General features: G+C 45.3%; 1 protein-coding gene across 4 annotated transcripts in view; it reads right to left on the bottom strand.

Annotated features, from left to right (window-relative positions):
* The window catches only part of CLCN3 (chloride voltage-gated channel 3), a 198,086-nt gene that overhangs the window by 32,451 nt on the left and 146,675 nt on the right, over window positions 1–18,960 (bottom strand). For all 4 annotated transcript variants that reach the window (XM_082243985.1, XM_082243987.1, XM_082243986.1 and 1 more), the window contains 3 exons: window positions 12,416–12,961; window positions 11,928–12,114; window positions 1,617–2,015 (listed from right to left, as the gene is read on the bottom strand). In XM_082243985.1, the coding sequence (XP_082100111.1) occupies window positions 1,617–2,015; window positions 11,928–12,114; window positions 12,416–12,961 (1,132 nt within the window). The remainder of the gene's footprint in view (window positions 1–1,616; window positions 2,016–11,927; window positions 12,115–12,415; window positions 12,962–18,960) is intronic.

The following is an 18,960-nucleotide window of genomic DNA, read 5'->3' as shown; positions in this document are numbered from 1 at the left end:
AAAACAAAACATTTAAATCAGCGTTGCTCTTAACATAAAATATGCCCTTAGCGTACCCCTTAACATAAAATATGCCCATCAGAGTGCCCCTTAACATAAAATATGCTCATCAGCATGTCCCTTAGCATAAAATAAGGGGCACGCTGATGGCCACATTTTATGTCAAGGGAGCACTCTGTTGGGCACATTTTTTTTCTTTTTTTTTTAAGGGGCACTTTATAGGGCACTCTAATGAGCATGGCAAGTGGCAACATATGGCAAAATATGCCAGTCTGCACACTAATGCTTGTGCAGCTACCGTATTCTCCCCCAAATGTGCTCCACATACCTGAACTGCAGCCAGGTCGGAGCCAAAAGCCCCGAACAGGGGGGCGGGGCGTGCACATAGTGTCACGCTCGCTGGACCTAGTGTGAAGGAGCCGCAGTCAGGAGCAGGGGGCGGGACGCACGCGTGACGTCACACCCCCTACTCGCGGCCGGACAGGACACCGGCGGCATGTGAGCAGGGAGCCGGGAGCCGCAATGAGGAAGGGGACTGAAGGACTCCTAGGTAGCGGGCTCGCGGTCCGGGCGGAAGCATCGCGTGGGCCGCCATTTAGTGACCGCCGCTGACATTGTTCGGTACAAATTTATTCGGCCTTTTTACTTATTCGGCCAAACACCGAAAGTGCTATTTTTTCTATTTTCGGCCGAATAATGTTCGGCCGCCGAACATTCGGTGCATCCCTAATGCAGAGCATGCATAATGACATTCCCAAGACCTGCTGCTGCCACATAAACATCCATCCATGTCAAAGGTTAAGTAATGCACCCACATTTGCACTTGTGTATGCTCCAAATGCAGGTAGTGTGCATTCAGAGCATATGTCAGTGCTTCATACGGGTGCTTTACGCTACCCTTGGCTGTGAGGTGACCTAAGTGGCCAAAGTGCATGAAGCCTAAAAAAGCGCCACGTTTGTACCAAAGTGATTCTTCTTAAAAGGAAAACTGTCAGTACAAAAAATACTACTGTGATCTGCAGCCTGAAGTTGACTCCCTCTATTCTGGCAGCAAAAGACATTCTGCAGCTTAACCATTTCAGTACCTGGGCACTTTCATCATCTTCCTCCCCACACCAATTTTCTGCTTTCAACACATTAGGATTGCTTATTACAGTGAATTTCACTGGTATAAGCAACCATTGTTACTGAATGAAACAGATTCAGCGTTTACTATTGTGGTTAGCTGTGATTAGGCACAACTAATCACATTGGTACAGATGGGCTGTAATTTACCCCGTCTGCACTATGTGATCACTGTGACCAATCACAGCTAGCAACACAATTGTACACAATGAATGACATACAGTCAAAGCCATTCATTGTTTAAAATTACCATGTGATCTGTCATCGGTCCAGTACACTGATCAGTCATCAGCTGTGACCAGTGGACACAGCCGGTGACAGATCGCGCAGAGGAGCTTTACTGGAGGATGTCATATGATGTCCGCCCGGAACAATTAATGTCCTATCCAGCTGTCATTTGACAATAGGCTTTACAGTAAGTGGTTATCGTCCAGCCACCACTGGATTATAAAGAAACTGTAACAGAATTAGGAAATTTGTATCTTTCTTACCTATTGCTAGTGTTAAGTCCCTTCTCAGAGCAAAACCGACCAGCCGTTGGGACTCCTTTGACATTATGACAGGAAAACCATTGTAGCTGGTTTCATTGATGAGGCTTTCTATATCATCTACAGTCATATTATCTTGAGTGAGAACTGCTAGTGGTGGATCATTCCTCCTTGGCCTCATCACATCTCGTGCCAGTGTAGTGTGTGTAAATTCTTCCTTTGCATCCAAGAAAGGATAGCCATTCAGTCGTATGTGAGATTCATAGATGCCTTCCCGTCCAAAAGCATCTCCAACCCACTTACTAGTCATTACTGCAGCCATCAGTGGGACAATGTACTCCAAACCTCCTGTGAGCTCAAAGACTATAACAACGAGGGACACAGTCATTCGAGTTACTCCACCTGTAACAAATACAAACCATAAACAAATCATGGTTATCTCTTATTTTTTTTTGTGCAGTAATATATTTACTAAAGATGATCTACTTCTCATCTCCTATTATTTAGTTTTTACCAAAAAGAATTAAGTGTCCTTTCATCTAAAATTCACCTAGGACAGAGATTTGTATGACACTGACAGACCTAATCATTTAATGGCTTTATACATATACTTTAGTGCTAAATTCACCAAGAGATTTTTCCAATCTGTGCTCAGAGCCATGAAATGGCAATCTCATGAAAAAAGGAAGAATCTCCCCATTCTTGCTGCAAAAAAAGTAGAGAAACCTGGAGTTGCACTTAACTTACTGCACATATCTCAACTAAGTACTGAACCTGGAACTAGGCCTCAGAGATCTTACTGATGAGTGCAGGACCTGGAATTCAGGTACAGAGATCTCAACTTGGTGCTGGACCTGAAACACAGATGCATAGATTTCACCGACTGAGTGCTGGACATGGAAAATTTGTGCCAGAGGTCTCACGGACCATAAACATAAAATTTGTACAGAGCACCAGCTCATCAGATGCTTAATTGTAAGCAATTTTTCAGTCACAGGAGGAAAGGTGCAATGTATTGCTTCTTCAGGCAAAAAAGTATTCTGAACAGTATTCTGACAAATTCTAAACACTCCAGCTTCTATTAAAGAGAAGAACATTACAAGAGAATGATCTCCCAGATCTTTCTCCATTCTTGATTCCCCCAGAGCCCCCCCCCCCCCACACACACATTTTGCATTTATGTTTTTAGTCCCCAAGTGCAATACCTTACACTTCTCCACATTAAACCTCATTTGCCACGTAGTTGCCCACTGTTATTTTGTTCAGGTCATTCTGTAAGATTTCTGCATCATGATGTGAAGTTATTGCCCTGCTTAATTTTGTGTCATCTGCAAAAACATAGATTAAGCTAATGATCCCGTCCTCAATGCCATTTATGAATAAATTGAACAAAATTGGTCCCAGGACTGAGCCTTGGGGGACCCCACTTACCACCCCAGACCAGTTTGAGTATGTGTTATTTATTCCCACCCTTTGGACCCGCCCCTTTAACCAGTTTTCTATCCAAGAGCAAGCCTTGCGGTCTAAGCCTGTAGACCATATTTTGTAAATGAATAGTTTGTGGGGGACTGTATCGAATGCCTTAGCAAAATCCAGATACACCACATCCACAGGTCTCCCCCTATCTAGCTCACCTCCTTGTAGAATGTTAACGGATTGGTCTGACAAGAACGTCTTTTTGAAAACCTGTACTGATTACTGCCGGTGATGCTGTTGACTTTAGCAAATTCTTGGATATAGTCCCTTATCATCCATTCCAGTAATTTACATACTATTGACGTCAGGCTGACTGGCCTATAATTGCCCGGGATATGCCTCTGCCCTTTTTTGAATATTGGTATCATGTTAGCTTTCCTCCAGTCACCTGGTACAGTTCCTGTCAAAATACTATCTGCAAAGATCAGAACAGTGGTCTAGATATAACCTTACTGAGTTCTTTGAGTACTCTCGGATGCATTCCATCCGGTCCAGATGATTTATTTGTGTTAATGTTATCAAGCTTTTTCATGATTTTACCCTCTGTTAGCCATAGTGGCATGTCCTGTGAAGTACTGCTAACCATACAGTCATGGTCAGTATACCCCTCCTTTTCCTGTGTAAAACCTGAGGAGAATAAAGCATTTAGCACAGTTGCCTTCTCTGTGTCCTCTGTAACCATCCTCCCATCATTGTTAATTATGCGTGCACGCTGACCTTGTTTTTTTGCTATTGATATATTTAAAGAATTTCTTAGGGTTCCTTTTACTTTCCTCTGCTGTATGTCTCTCAAAGTCGTTTTTGATTCCTTGTATTGGTGGAAAGCCGATAAAGTCCCCTCCGATTTAGATCTCCTAAAAAGGTCTTTTTTTTTTCCCCCTAATAGGTTTTTTTTACATTACGGTTTAGCCACCCTGGTTTGGCCTTGGTTCTTCTAACTTTATTTCCCATAGGAATGCACTGAGCTACTTTTGCTTAATATGTTCCTAAAGCATTCCCATTTTTCCTCCGTGGTAAGTGTTCCTAGGGTTTGGTCCCAGTTTATTTACTCTATTATTGAGCACAGTTTAGTAAAGTTTGCCCTTCTGAAGTTTAGGGTTCTTATATTCCCCTCTTGCCTTGCAATCTTGTGATTTACGTTAAATGTGATCATCCTGTGATTGCTAGAACCCAAGTTGTCCCAGACTCCTACATCTGAGATTAGATCTGTGTCATTATTAATTAATAGATCCAGCACTGCATTCTTTCTAGTACGAGAATCCACCAACTGAGACATGTAGTTTCATGAAGAGACGCGTCTTTAGTGAGTGTGCAGTCCCCTCTTCCCAGTCAGTGTCAGGATAATTGAAGTCCCCAATAGGATGACTGGCCCTAGCTTTGCCATGTTACCCAAGCTCATCCTCCTCCCTTTGGCTGGGCGGCCTATAAACATACCCCCACTATTACTTTCCCCTTTACTTCTTCCCTATAAAGTTCTACCCACACGGATTATAACTCCATACTCATCCCTTCCATAATGTCACTCCTCTCTACCACCCTTACATTATTTTTGACAGAGACATACCCTTTCCCCTCTTTTTCCTTCCAATACATAGAATACCATTGGATATTGGCCAGTCAGTCGTGTGAGGGGGTTGAACCAAGTTTCTTTTATTCCCACAAGGTCTATGTCCTCCTCATGTATTAACAGTTCCAACTCTTCCCTTTTATTAGCAAGGCTCCTGGCATTTGCGTATACCCCTCTTAGTTTTGTAGAAGTGGATAGAGAATTGTACTTAAGTTTATTCCTGTTTGGTCTGAGGTTTGTCTGCACAGACCCCCCAGTGGTTGTCAGAAAGGTTCTACTGTCGCTGCCGACCCAATAATACCTTCTGTCCTTTGCTCCCTACTAACTGACTACCTCTGAGCCCTCCCCCCCAACACCTAGTTTAAAAGCCCCTCCAACTTTTTGGCCATCTTTCTCCCCAATAGAGGTGTACCATCACCATTAAGGTGCAGCCCGTAAAGTTGATCCAGGGATGATCAGATTGCCTTCTGGGGAATCAAAAAGGAATTTTTTCACCTGCTGGAGAAAATTGAATCATGCTTTGCTGGGGGGTTTTTTTTTGCCCTTCTCTGGATCAACTGTGGGTATAGGATAGTGTATATAGTATTGTAAGAACAAAAAAAAAAAAAGGTTTATATAAATATATATTTTCATTTTGTTTCCCCCTTTTTATTGGTTGAACTAAATGGACTGTGGGTCTTTTTTCAACCAGACTAACTATGTAACTATGTGTAGAGGTTTCTTTTTTTCCTGTTATGTTAACACTTTCCTCTGCTCATTTGTCATCCAGTCTTTATGCTTTTTTTTGGCAGGAAAAGGGTTCTTGCGGCTTTGAAGTTTGCTTAAAAAAACCAAAACATAAATTTGTGCTAGTGGTGATACCAACGTTACTCCGAATTTGTGGAGAGGAGCCGACCGCTGCATCCTTGGAATTACAGCAAGTCTGAAACTGACTTCCTAACCGGGGGCTTTCCCAGTTACATGCAAAACATTCTGCTGTCAGAAAAAACGGTGCACATTTCACCTGCAAACACTTTGGGGTTGACTTACTAAAACTAGAGAGAGTGCAAAATCTGGTGCAGATGTGCTTCATAGCCAATCAGCTTCTAATTTCAGCTCGTTCAATTAAGCTTTGACAAAAAAAAAAACTGGAAGCTGATTGCTTTCTTTGCAGAGCTGCATACAATTTTGCACTCCAGTTTTAGTATATGAACCCCTTTGAGTTACAGTCATCGTTTTGCAGGTGTGGATAATCATCTGGTACTGTTTCTCGTTCACATGTGTACAAGATGAGAACACTGGTTGCTTCTGGTATTACAGTGGAGAAAGGGGTTGGTCCTTGTTAAGGGTGGGAATTTTTGGCATTGCTTTGTGTTTCTATTTAATGGATTATAGCATGGTCAGCAAGTGTCACTGTTTCCCTGAAGGAGCTAGTATAAGCTCTGCAACAATGCACTTTTTGATTTGCTACCCATATTTGCTTACAACCGAGCATCTGATTTGCTGGAGATTTCTACAATTTTGAAGAATATAAATCATGAACTGTGGAGAAAATCCATTCATTGCGAGTTCCTACAACACTCATCCAGAGGTGCTTATGAATAGATTGCACTACCCTATCTCGTAAGGTAAAAAATGGATTTTTGTAAAATCTTACCGTAAAATCCTTTTCTCTTAGCTCATCGACAGACGTAGTCCTCGGTGATACACCACCTTCGGGTTATGTTACCTCCGCAGGAGCAGGACTAGACAGGAAATTAAAAAGCTCTGGCCACACCCTAGGGGCAGTCCCAGAGGGTATATCCTCTCTCTCTCTGCCTCAGCAAATCAGTTATGTGAAAAAGCAGTGCTTAGAGAATTTAACCCAACCCAACTCCAAAACAGAGGGGCGGGGACTACGTCTGTCGATGAGCTAAGAGAAAAGGATTTTACGGTAAGATTTTACAAAAATCCATTTTTCTCTAGCGCTCATCGACAGACGTAGTCCTCGGTGATACACCACCTTCGGGACGTCCCAGAGCAGTATCACAACTGAGGGGTGGGAAAATGGAAATCAAATCCCAATCTAGAAGGCCCAACCGGTGCCAACTAGAAGTTTACAATGCTCATCCTTAATGATGAGACTCAACAAAAAAAAATTTTTCAAACAGAAAAAAACCCTCGAGGTAGACCACCGGTCTCCTCAAATTGCGGCCTGCAAAACCTTGCGGCCAAATGAGGCATCCGCCGATGCCGTCACATCAATTTTATAGAATTTAGTAAAGGTATGTACCGACGACCAAGTGGCCGCCTTACATACCTGGACCACTGACGCCTGATGGCGAAAGGCCCAGGAAGTACTGAGCGCTCGAGTGGAGTGCGCCCTAACAGGGAACGGAGGACTCTGACCCTTAATAGAATAAGCCTGTACCACCGTTTGTCTAATCCATTTGGCAATGGTCGCGGCAGATGCAGGCAAACCCTTTCTGGGGCCATCCGTGATCACAAAAAGTGAATCCGTCTTACGGAATGATTCCGTAGCTTTCAGGTATACCCTGATTGCCCGAACCACATCCAAGGAATGCAACGCATGTTCCCGATGATGCTTGGGCTGAGGACACAAGGAAGGTAGTACAATATCTTCATTCAGATGAAAATCTGAAACCACCTTAGGAAGAAAAGATGGCTTAGGATGAAGTACTACCTTATCCCTATGAATCACTAGGTATGGGGACTGGCATGATAATGCAGCCAGTTCTGACACCCTGCGAGCAGACGTAATAGCCACCAAGAAGACCACCTTCTGGGATAAAGTAAGCAAGGGAATCTCCCTGATGTTTTCAAAGGGAGGTTTCTGTAGAACCGACAAAACCAAATTAAGATCCCAGGGCGGTAAGGGCGCGCGGACTGGAGGAGCCAGGTGCCGCACCCCCTGGATGAAATTCCGCACCAAGGATTTGGTAGCTAAAGGTTTCTGAAAGAAGATTGCTAATGCTGAAACTTGACCCTTGATGGTGCTCAAGGCTAGCTTCTGCTCAACCCCTTGTTGCAAAAAGGCCAATATTCGCGACACCGAATAGGTACGTGGAGGAAATCCTAAAGATTCGCACCACGCAATATAAGTCTTCCATGTGTGATAATAGACTTTGCTGGAAGTCGCTTTCCTTGCTTTAATAAGGGTAGGAATGACAGAAGTAGACAAACCTCTGTCCTTCAGTACTTGGGTCTCAATGGCCAGGCCATTAAAACCAGCGACTGTAAAGCACGAAGGTAAATAGGTCCTTGAGACTACAGACACTCCCTGAGACGAAGTTCCCACGGAACGTCTGCGACTAACCTGTCCAAGTCGGCCAGGCCGGCTTGAAGAGGCCAGCCTAGAATTTCTAGGACCACTGGCGCTGATTGGATCTGAACCAGGCGTCCCTAGAGGTATCTGGCCCCGACCATCCGAGAAAGTCTGGTCGTTTTCTGTTCCCACACATTTATCAGATACCTGATAGTTATCAGGCAAGGTGATCTTTTCTGGTTGAACCTCAGGGACCGAAGTCACCCGACTAGAGGCTACTTGGCCTATCTGGTCAATCAGATCCGATTCCTGTGAGGTATCGGGACTAATCTTAGGAAAAGGTAAAGGAAAAGATCTATACAGGGAACGGTAACTACCGCTTCCTGTACTTAAATGTTGGAAGGGAAGAATCGCACCGGTAGTAGTGGTTGATGCTCGATCTAATGTCCTGAATACCGGTGAAAACGTCCCCCCACCCTGAAATTGGGTGGGGGCGCACCTTCAGGCTGTGTACTCCTTTACTTCGGGTTTGGCTGGGTTGGTCCTCTGCTTGTCCGACCAGCCCTTCTTGAACCCTCCTGGAGGAGTCTTGCCTTTCCCGGAAGTACCAGCCGGGCGTCCTTTATGGGCGGTAAAGAAAGGTCCTCGCTTGTTGCGAGGTTCCTTAGCTTTTGCAGCCTGTGGCAAAAAAGTACTCTTGCCCCCGGTGGCATCCTTAATGATTTCATCTAGGTTGGCTCCAAATAGACGATTCCCCTGGAAAGGGAGATTGGTCAAAGTCTTTTTGGAACCTAGGTCAGCTGACCAGCATTTTAACCACAGCACACGTCTGAGGATCACTGCTAACTTAGATGCATGCCCTAACAAGGGAGTAGTGTCCAAGGCTGCGTCACAGATAAACCGTAGCCCTTGTATGATCTGTTCTATCAAATCAGATGTCTCCTGGGGAATATCTTTTCCCCTAAGATCTTGGCGTACCATCTTCGCCCATTCTGTAAGTGTCTGGGAAACTAGACCAATAACAATTACTGGTCTAAATGCTGACCCTATCAGAGAAAAGATAGTGCGGGACTCCGCTTCTATCTTTCGATCCACCGGATCCTTAAAGGACGAAGTGTCCTCCACTGGAATAACCGTGGCTTTATTCAGCCTGGAAATAGGCGGATCCACGACTGGTGGTACCGTCCATTTCTTAATGATGGATTCCTCAAACGGATAGCGTCTAGCAATACGCTTGGAAATAGTAAAGGTACGTTTAGAATGTTCCCATTCTCCTTTAATCTGATTTCCAAAACATTTAGGTACAGGAAAAGCCTTCGCCGTCTTGATGGGCTTATTAGTCCCAAAAGGCCTCTCTGTTTCAGTTGCCTCTGCCGGTAAAGCCTCAAGTTTTAAGGTTTCTTGCACTGCCACAACTAGTGCGTCCACCAATGCTTCTTCCTGAATTATAGCAGGAGAAGAAGCGTCCTCCTCACTGTCTGAGGGGGCTTTACCTGGGATAACAGCCCTTGCAGAGGAACCTGCAACTGCAGTGACCATCTCTGAATCAGAGTCAGAGGTGTCAGATAGTATAGGGGTAGGCGGGGGTCGCTTCCTTGACCCCCGTCCCTGACAGGCCGCCTCCACCCGAGCCACCATAGACTCCAAAATTGCTGTAAATGACTCTATACTCTGTACACCGGCGGGTCCCGAGGCCCCCTCGAGGGAAACAGGTGGGGGAATCTGTGTGGCAGGGTCCATAATAACTCCAGTTACTTCCTGGATGATATAATTCAAAGTAAAGAAAAAACTTTTTTTTTTTTTTTGACCCTCAGCGCCACAAAAAACCCCTTAGTGTTACCTGCTAGGGATCCCTATCGATCGAGAGAGAGAGAGATAGACCCCCAGGCTCACCACTTGATGTTCAGAGTTGAACTGCAACAGCTTACAGCGCTGTCTTAGACAAACAGGAAGTCTTTTGGCTGGCTGCCCAGGAAGAAAGGAGGCGGCTCCGCCCCTCTGTACGCCTTCCGGCGCCTCCCCCAAGCTCCACGAGGTGTAGAATCACCTAAAACATGGCCGCCCCCATGCTGGAGACACGAGGCTACGCCAAAATGGCGGCTCGTGCGATCCAGCAAAAAAAAATGGCGGCGGCCTGTGCTGACTAGCGGTGTGCTGCAGGCACACAACACTCTCTCTGCATGGGGATATGGCGTGTTTGGCGGTACCGACCCTGGCGGACCGCATGGCCGTTCGGGAGGCCTGCTATTAGCTGGAGATCTGACTTGGAAGGCAGTCTACATGTCCATGGCTTCTGACTGGTAGGTAGCTTATACTTAACCCATAAGATTCCCAGAATGCCACAGATTACATCTTTAAAACATGTATACAATAGATTGTTAGCTCCCAAACCAAGCCTCCTGGCTTTTGCACACATAAAATCACACTCAAAGTAGGAGGATTTGTGACATGTTATAGGATAGAAAGAAACTCTTTCTTACCATACAGAGAGGGGCCCGCGTTCACCACAAAACCCGTCAGGGAAAACAGGGGGAACATACTACTCACCATACCGGAACCAGGCGGGCACCAACTCCTGACAGTACCCCTCTCCACCGGGGCGGGAGGGCTGTCGACCGATACAGACGCCGTGACTCATGGTCTTTGGCGTTTCAGCGAGACGTTTAACTCGCGGGTTCAGTCCTTTAATGGGACTTTGTCGCGGCCGACTCAGCGCGGAGCTATGGCCTGCACGCGCTCGTAGGCTGAACTGGGGTGACCACCGGATCTCAACATCCAGCCCGTCGCCCAGTTCAGCTTTCTTGCTTGAAGATCTCACAGGAACACTGGAGAAAAAAAGCTGTCCAAAAATCCTTTTAGAAAAAAATTTCTTGCCAGGACCTAAGATCCCAGCAAGGTATCTAGGTCCTTACTCCTAACTAGACAGAAAATAACTGATTTGCTGAGGCAGAGAGAGAGAGGATATACCCTCTGGGACTGCCCCTAGGGTGTGGCCAGAGCTTTTTAATTTCCTGTCTAGTCCTGCTCCTGCGGAGGTAACATAACCCGAAGGTGGTGTATCACCGAGGACTACGTCTGTCGATGAGCGCTAGAGAAATATTGCTATACTCATCTCAGGATATGAATGCAACGGCGCCCCCTCAAGAGGCAGAGTGGGCGCTCATCATAATGATTCATCATTCTGTTCTTTGTTCTTTTCCGTTTTTGTTATTTAAGTTTCAACTCTGTTACGTACATTATTGATATGCAAGTCAATATCCCATTAATGATCTCCAGACCAGTAAAGTTCTCTATCACAGGATGATAAAACATGTGATGGAGATGACTAACTCTGGCGGTCATTATCTGTATATCCTACTGTTAAAGATGTATAATTCTTACATTGTACTTACACTGTACTTTCAATGCTCACATTGAAATCTTTAATCTTTGTTTCTGTTTATGTGAATAACTTCAATAAACGTTTATAATAAAAAAAAAATGAATAGATTGCACCATAATCTCTTCAATATTGTTTGAAGATATACATAAGCACAGAGATCTCACTTACTGAGAGTTGGACCTGGAAGGTGGGTGCAGAAATCTCACTGACAGAGCTGGACCTGGAACTCTGGTACAGAGATCTAGCTGATGGGTACAGCACTGGGAACTCCAGGAGGAAAGAGAACTTACAACAAGCTTTAGCAGTGAGCTTGGGCATCCCCCAAGCTATCTCTATCTAAAGTTCCACTTTGTACCATTTATGGACCAATCGGCATTGTGGGACAGGTCATTCCCCACCCACAGCACATGTACAAAATAATAAAAAGGGGTGAGATGCTGATGAAATCAGTGCCCCAATTGGTGTGTGTCCATATTAGAGCACTGATGTTGCCAGCATCCTGCCCTGTGGTTTACATGTGCTGCAGGGCAAAGAATGACCCAGCCCACAGCGAACTTGACAAAGAAAGGCCATGAAGAGGATATTTGGATAAAGCAGAGTTTGGAGGATGTCCAAGCTCAACTTCAATATGCATCACAAACTTACCCAAACAAGCAGCGGCCCCAACCATAGCATACAGCCCTGGGGTGATGCAGTCCGCGCCTACTTCACACCACTGCTTGAATATGAACCAGTCATGGTGGTAATAAGCCAGTTGCTCAACGGCAATACCCACAATCCTTCCAGCTATAGCACCAATTGCCATGCTCGGGATAAATAGGCCAGATGGAACCTGCAAAGAGAAAACTAAGAATAAAACCTGCCCACCTGGTTCAGAGTATTCAAAATAAAATAAAAAAAAAAACCAAGAAGTCATATACCAATAAAAGACTAACAAGAGACCTTTAATAGACAGGCTGGATACTAAACAAGAAAGATCACTTTCTTTAAAAACATACATAAACTCTAATCTTACATAAATCTCACATAAACTCTAAGTTGGAAAAGGTCTGCGTAAACTGTCCATACTGGCTTTGAGATATGGAACAGTCAAAAAATACCTGAGGTTAACTAGTGACTCGAAACTATGTTACCTTAACGCCAAATGTGAAGACCGTCATGATGATTTTAAACACAAGCGCCAAGCACAGTTGCCACATAGCAGAGTAAACTCCATTACCAGCAGGCCGGTCCGGAATATCATCTACGATTTTACTAGCATTCATATCATTTTTATAATCACAAAGTGAAGAGGATTCCAGTGGTCCACAATCTGTGAAGAGTTCTTTAATCAGTTGGCTAGTGTTGAAGCGCGTGTAGGGGTTTGGGAAAGCAATGATTGCTGTAATGGCAGCCACCACAATAACCTCCAACACTGGGTACTTTCCAAACTTTGTTGTCTTTCGGCGCCGACACCAGGCGATATTTGCACGAATGAAAAAGGCTCCCCACAGACCACCGAACACTCCCAAGAGGATGAATGGGATCAGTTCAAATAGATACCATGGAGTGTGGTACTCTACATAAAATAGCACAAGCCGACTGTTCCCAAAGGGATTAATAGACCGCAAGATGAAAGCAGCCACCAATGCTGCGAAGAAGGATCTCCATAATGTCTTGAGTGGGAAGTAGTAACTGACCTGAAAAAACAGGAAATGTATATGAGTAAACACCATTGACAAAAAAGGATGATTACTACAGACTCTAAATTTCCAGTAAATCCTATATTTGCTTTTTTGTTTTCTTCTAAGCTTACAGGAGGCTTTCATGGACGCCTATAAATAAACCAAAAAGTGCAGCGCTAGTAAGTGTAGATATGAATTCCATAAGAAAAAAAGTGTAAAAAAACATGTGATAATTGAAAATCAAACAAAATTATACATGAGAGTAAATACAAGAAAAAATCATGTGATATGTGAATGAACACAATATGTGACAAGTCCTGTAAGGTTTGAATACAGTCCAAAAAATAAATAAAAATATCAATAAATGAATATTCCCCAGTGTATAAGTGACATGACTGTCCAAAAAATGGTGAACAAGTGCTCGATGGATCCTTTCATGGACGCCTGTTACAACGTATGCAGCCAAATTGCAAGTGCTCAACCCTGCCTATTTAAGCAATTAGAACCTCCAGCAGTGCGTTTTAAAGAGTAGTAATACCAACTCCCCCCCCACCCCCCCCCCCACGGGAATTCAGCAGCTACAAATACTGTAGCTGCTTACTTTTAATATTAGGACTTACCTGTCCAAGGTTCCTGCGATGTCGGCACCCGAAGCAGATTTTCGGATCGGCTCTCAGGTGCTGCCGCCGGCATTCAAGGTAAGGGAAACCGGTAGTGAAGCCTTTTGGCTTCACAGCTGGTTCCCTACTGCGCATGCGTGAAGCGAGCTGTGCATTCTAATTGACCTGGCGGCAGGGGAGGGGAGGGGGTCCGAACTTCCAAGGGACAGCCCTGGGGTGCTCTCTCCCAGTAGTGGGGTTGGGTACCTGTCAAACACAGGTACCAGCTTCCCCCTCCCCCCTGAAAGGTGTCAATTGTGGCACCGGGGGGGGGGGGGGGGGGCATATAAGCGGATGTTCCACTTTTGGGTGGAACTCCGCTTTCAACAGTCGGGAACATGACAACTATTCAGGATGGCACATACAGGTATACTTTCATGGACACACTACTCAGTTGTCTAGTCCAGGGTTTCTCAACCTTTTTTCTGTCAAGGCACCCTTTAAAATTATGGACAGTCTCGAGGCATCCTCCAAAATTATGAACAGGCGCCCCATTCTAAAATGTAAAAACTATTCTAAAAGCTTTACATAATGCAGCAACATCCACACATGTAGGACACCCAATATTAAAGGTGGAAACTAAACTCACTAGTAATTCAATGTCTCTTCCTCAGTTTTTCTCCATCACTCAGCTAATGTGACCCCAAAGTTGATGGGGAGAGACAGGGGAGGGTCAAACAAGGATGCTATGCAGGCGACTGACCTACTCATCAACTGATGACATCATTGGTCGTTATAAGGTCGGCAGCTAGAAGGTCGTAATGGTGCACAATGAAAACCTGTGGCTTTGTGTAATTAAAAGGCAGGCTTCATCCACCTACCGACTGTATACAATTTTTGAGCAATCTTTAGGCATTTTGCCAAGGCACCCTGGTTTACAGAGATGGGCCTATGTTATAAATTAAGTATAACTAAATCATCAGTGTTGCCTATCAATATCCCCAAACGAATAATAAGATTCTTACAATCACAATTCCCGTATGAATGGACAAAAGACTATGTATCTTACTTGGGTATTACATTGACGACTCCTACTTACATACGAGAAACTATCCCAAACTGCTTTTAGATATCAAACATGAATTAACGCACATAGCCACATTTGAAATATCTTGGCTAGGTCAGATAGCGGCATTCAAAATGCTAATCCTACCTAAACTCCTATACGTCTTTTGGACAATTCCTACTGCCATACCCCAGACCTTCTATAATAACATAGAAAGGATGCTACGGTAAAAAAAAAAACCTGGATTTTTGTCTTACCGTAAAATCCTTTTCTTTGAGGTTCACTGACAAAGCTTCAAGTCTTCAGACCATTGAGCTTATGCTCTTGCTCTCTAGGAGTAGGACTAGGCAGAAACCTTTTCGGTTACACCCCTGGGGCAGTCCCCGAGGGTATATCATCACTTCCTGCCGTGGGACTTCCAGTTTGTAACAAGCAGTGTCAGAAGAACAAATAACTCAACCCAAGAGGGGCGAGTGCCGAGTCTGTCAGTGAACCTCAGAGAAAAGTATTTTACGGTAAGATAAAAATCCAGTTTTCTCTTTCGTTCACAGACAGACCCAGCTTCAAGTCTTCAGACCATTGGGATGTCCCAAAGCAGTGCAACTTGAGGGGTGGGAAAAAACACAGCAAATGCAGAATTCCCAACAAGGCTAAACATAGCCAACCAGGTAACAACAGGAGCTCAATTAGGAACAACTGGAGTTCACCACCAGAAAAAAATGTCACCCTCACGAAGCGGAAGACTTCGCAAACACAACCTGTAAAACTTTGCAGCCAAACGCCGCATCCGAAGATGCAAGTACATCCACTTTATAACATTTTGTGAATGTGTGTTCAGACGGCCAAGACAACACCTTGCACACCTAAACCACTTACGCCTGATGATGGAAGGCCCAAGAGGCACTAAGCGCCCTAGCAGAAGAATGCGCTTTAAACAGGGAAAGGAGGAACCTGACCCTTAAGGGAGTAGGCCTGCACCACCATCTGCTTGATTCACTTAGACATGGTCACAGCAGATGCGGCCTGCGCCTTACGAGGTCCATCTGTAAGAACAAACAAAGAATCTGATTTCCTAATTGGTTCAATCACCGCCAGGTAAACCTAAATCGCTCTTACCACATCTAAGAAATGTAAGGGAATTTTCTTAGGATGTTTAGGGCTTATGACATAAGGATGGTAGCACGTCCTCATTCAATGAAACCCGAGACAACCTTAGGAAGGAACGCCTGACAGGGTTGTAACACCACTTAGTCCCTATGAATCACCAAGTAAGGTGACCGACAGGACAAAGCAGCCAACTCTGACAGACGACATGAGTAAGTAATAGCTAAAAAAAAACCAACTTAGTGGGCAGAAGAATTTCTCAAATATTTTCAAATGAATGCCTTTGAAGCACCAACAGAACCAAATTGAGATCCCACGGAGGGGTACCAGGGATCACACCGGAGGAGCCAGTTGGCGAACTCCCTGCATAAAAGTGTGAACCAAGGACATCGCCGCCAATGGCCTTTGGAAATATAAAAAAAAATAGCCAATGCGGAAATCTGGCCCTTGATGGTGCCCTGGTTTAAACGTTGATCTACACCCAACTGTAGAAACTCCAACAGGCAAGACACAGAAAAGGAGTGGGGAGAAACTCCCCACAACTCACACCAAGTAATATACGCCATCCAAACTCAATAATAAACCTTCCTAGAAGTGGATTTCCTAGTCTTCAACAGCATAGGAATCACTGACTCCCAACAGCCCTCTGTCTTCAGCACCTAGCTTTCAATAACTACACAGTTAAAGCCAGTGACCGTAAAGCAGGATGGAAGATTGGTCCCTGAGACAGAAGATATTCCCTGAGAGGAAGTTTCCAAGGGACGTCTGCTACCAGCCTTACCAGGCCTGCATACCAGGACCGGCAGGGCCAGTCTGGTGCCACCAGAATGACTGGAATTCCTTCTACCTCGGAGACAAACTACAGGAGTGAGGTGAGCCGTTTGGCCGGGTGGTGCAGTGACAACAATCTCTCTCTGAACGTGGAGAAGGCAAAGGAGATTGTTGTTGATTTCAGGAGAGTGCACACTCAGCATGTTTCTCTGACCATCAACGGTGCGACTGTGGAGAGAGTGAGTAGAACCAAGTTTCTGGGTGTGCACATCACAGAGGACCACTCCTGGACTGATAACACTGCAGCACTGGCCAAGAAATCACAGCAGCGTCTCTACTTTCTCCGCAAACTGAGGAGAGCCAGAGCCCCACCCCCCATCATGTACACCTTCTACAGAGGCACCATCGAGAGCATTCTGACCAGCTGCATCACGCATAGTGAGAGGAGCTGAGAAGATCATTGGTGTCTCTCTCCCCTCCCTTCAGGATATTAATGGAACCCGTCTCACTCGCAAAGCTCTATGCATTGCAGGTGATCCTACCCACCCATTACACAGCTTCTTCAGTCTGCTGCCATCAGGGAGGAGACTGCGTAGTCTCCAGGCCAGGACCAACAGACTGAAGGACAGCTTTATCCATCAGTCTGTCGGGAAGCTGAACTCGCTTCGAACTTGCCCCCTTGTCTGCCATAGGCACCATTGAACTATGCACCTCCCCTTCCCTAGATCCTATATCCCTAGGTCCTTCCACTAGCATTCAATGACTTGCACTAGTCACTTTGGCAGCATTGGTCTGCTCACTACCTCATTCACCATGGAACTGAAGTCATTGGTCTGCACTTTATCTGTCATGTGCCTTGCGCTGTTTTTATTTAATCTTTTTTTTTTTTTTTTTGGGGGGGTTTTAGATTTTTAGGCTATATTGTTAGTGTTATCTGTATGCACCGGGGGTCTAAGAGTAACTTAATTTAGATTCTCTGTATGTATGTATTGTACATGTGGAAGAATTGACAATAAAGTAGATTTGACTTTGACTTGACTTTGTTTTTTCTCCCGACAGAAGCTGAATTGGAGGAAAAGACTAAATCAGACAATACTGACCCCAAGGGGCAACCAGAGCGTCTGCGGCGTCGGCCAGAGGATCACGAGACCTTGACATGAACCTCTGGACCTTCCTGTTGAGACGGGAAGCCAGCAGGTCTGCATCGGGGGTCCCCCACGAAGACACAGTTGATGTAATACCTCTGGATGAAGAGACCATTCTCCCGGATCCAACGTCTGCCGACTGAGATTGCCAATAGTCCACCCCCGGAATGTGCACAGCAGAGAGGACCGGAAAGATAAGGTTCTGCCCACCTCTAGATACCAGCCACTTCCCAGGCTGCCAGGGCATTCTTTGTGCCCCCTTGATGATGGACATATGCCACAGCCGTAGCATCATCTGATTGTATTTGCACAGGGCGCCCCTGCAGACGATCTGTCCACTAAGACAAAGTCTGATCGCCCGAATTTCCAGGATGTTGATGGGCAACCTGGACTCCAACCGATTCCAGACACCTTGGGCCGAACACACTCCCAAGACACCTCCCCATTCGGACAGACTGCCATTCGTGGTGATTACAGTCCAATACAGGGGAAGAAAAGATTTTTCCCAAACGTACGGCCTGGCAGCAAAGCCACCATAGGAGAGACTCCCTCGAACCCAGACTCAACAGGATCAGATTGTCCAATGATAGCAGATCCTTGTTCCATTTGATCAAAACCTCCCTTTGCAAAGATCTGGTGTGAAACTGCGCAAAACAGAACCGCCTGGAAGGTGGAGACCATCAGACCCATGCAAGTCCTGCGAGATGATTGATGGTTGGACAACAGGAGCCGAACAGCCTTCTGTAGCTTCAGTAGTTATGTCTGAGGAAGAAACACCCAGGCTGACGCTGAATCCAGCGTCAGATCCAAGTAGTCCAGTTTTGGGGATGGAGACAGTGCTGATTTCTGAAAATTCAGTGTCCACCCAAACTCCTGCAGAGTTGGCACCATAACCTCCAAGTCGGCTTCTAGAGCCCAAGACGACTCTGCACGCAGAAGCACAAGGCCAACACTGGGGCCAAACCCTTTGTGAACACTGGAGGAGCTGAAGCGAGACCCAAGGGTAACGCCACGAATTGAGAGTACTCCTCACCCATGGCAAAACGAAGAAAACGCTGATGCCCGACATATATTGGAATATGAAGGTAAGCGTCATTGAGATCGATAGAAGCCATTAGATCCCCCTGAAGAAGGAAAGCTACTACTGTGCGGGTGGACACCATCTTAAATTTCTGAATCCGCACAAAGTGGTTTAGAGCCTTGAGATCCAAGACCGGACGAGCCTTGCCTTCCTTCCAGGGAACTGTAAACAGATTTGAATAAAAACCTTGGAAACATTCCAACTCTGGAACAAGCACAATAACTCCTTGTGTTAACAGGTCCTGCACT

Source organism: Pelophylax lessonae, assembly GCF_965119305.1.
Source record: "Pelophylax lessonae genome assembly, chromosome: 1".
Classification (NCBI taxonomy): Eukaryota; Metazoa; Chordata; class Amphibia; order Anura; family Ranidae; genus Pelophylax; species Pelophylax lessonae.
Note: the sequence above shows the minus strand (reverse complement) of the source record. Positions and strands in the feature narration are given on the sequence as shown.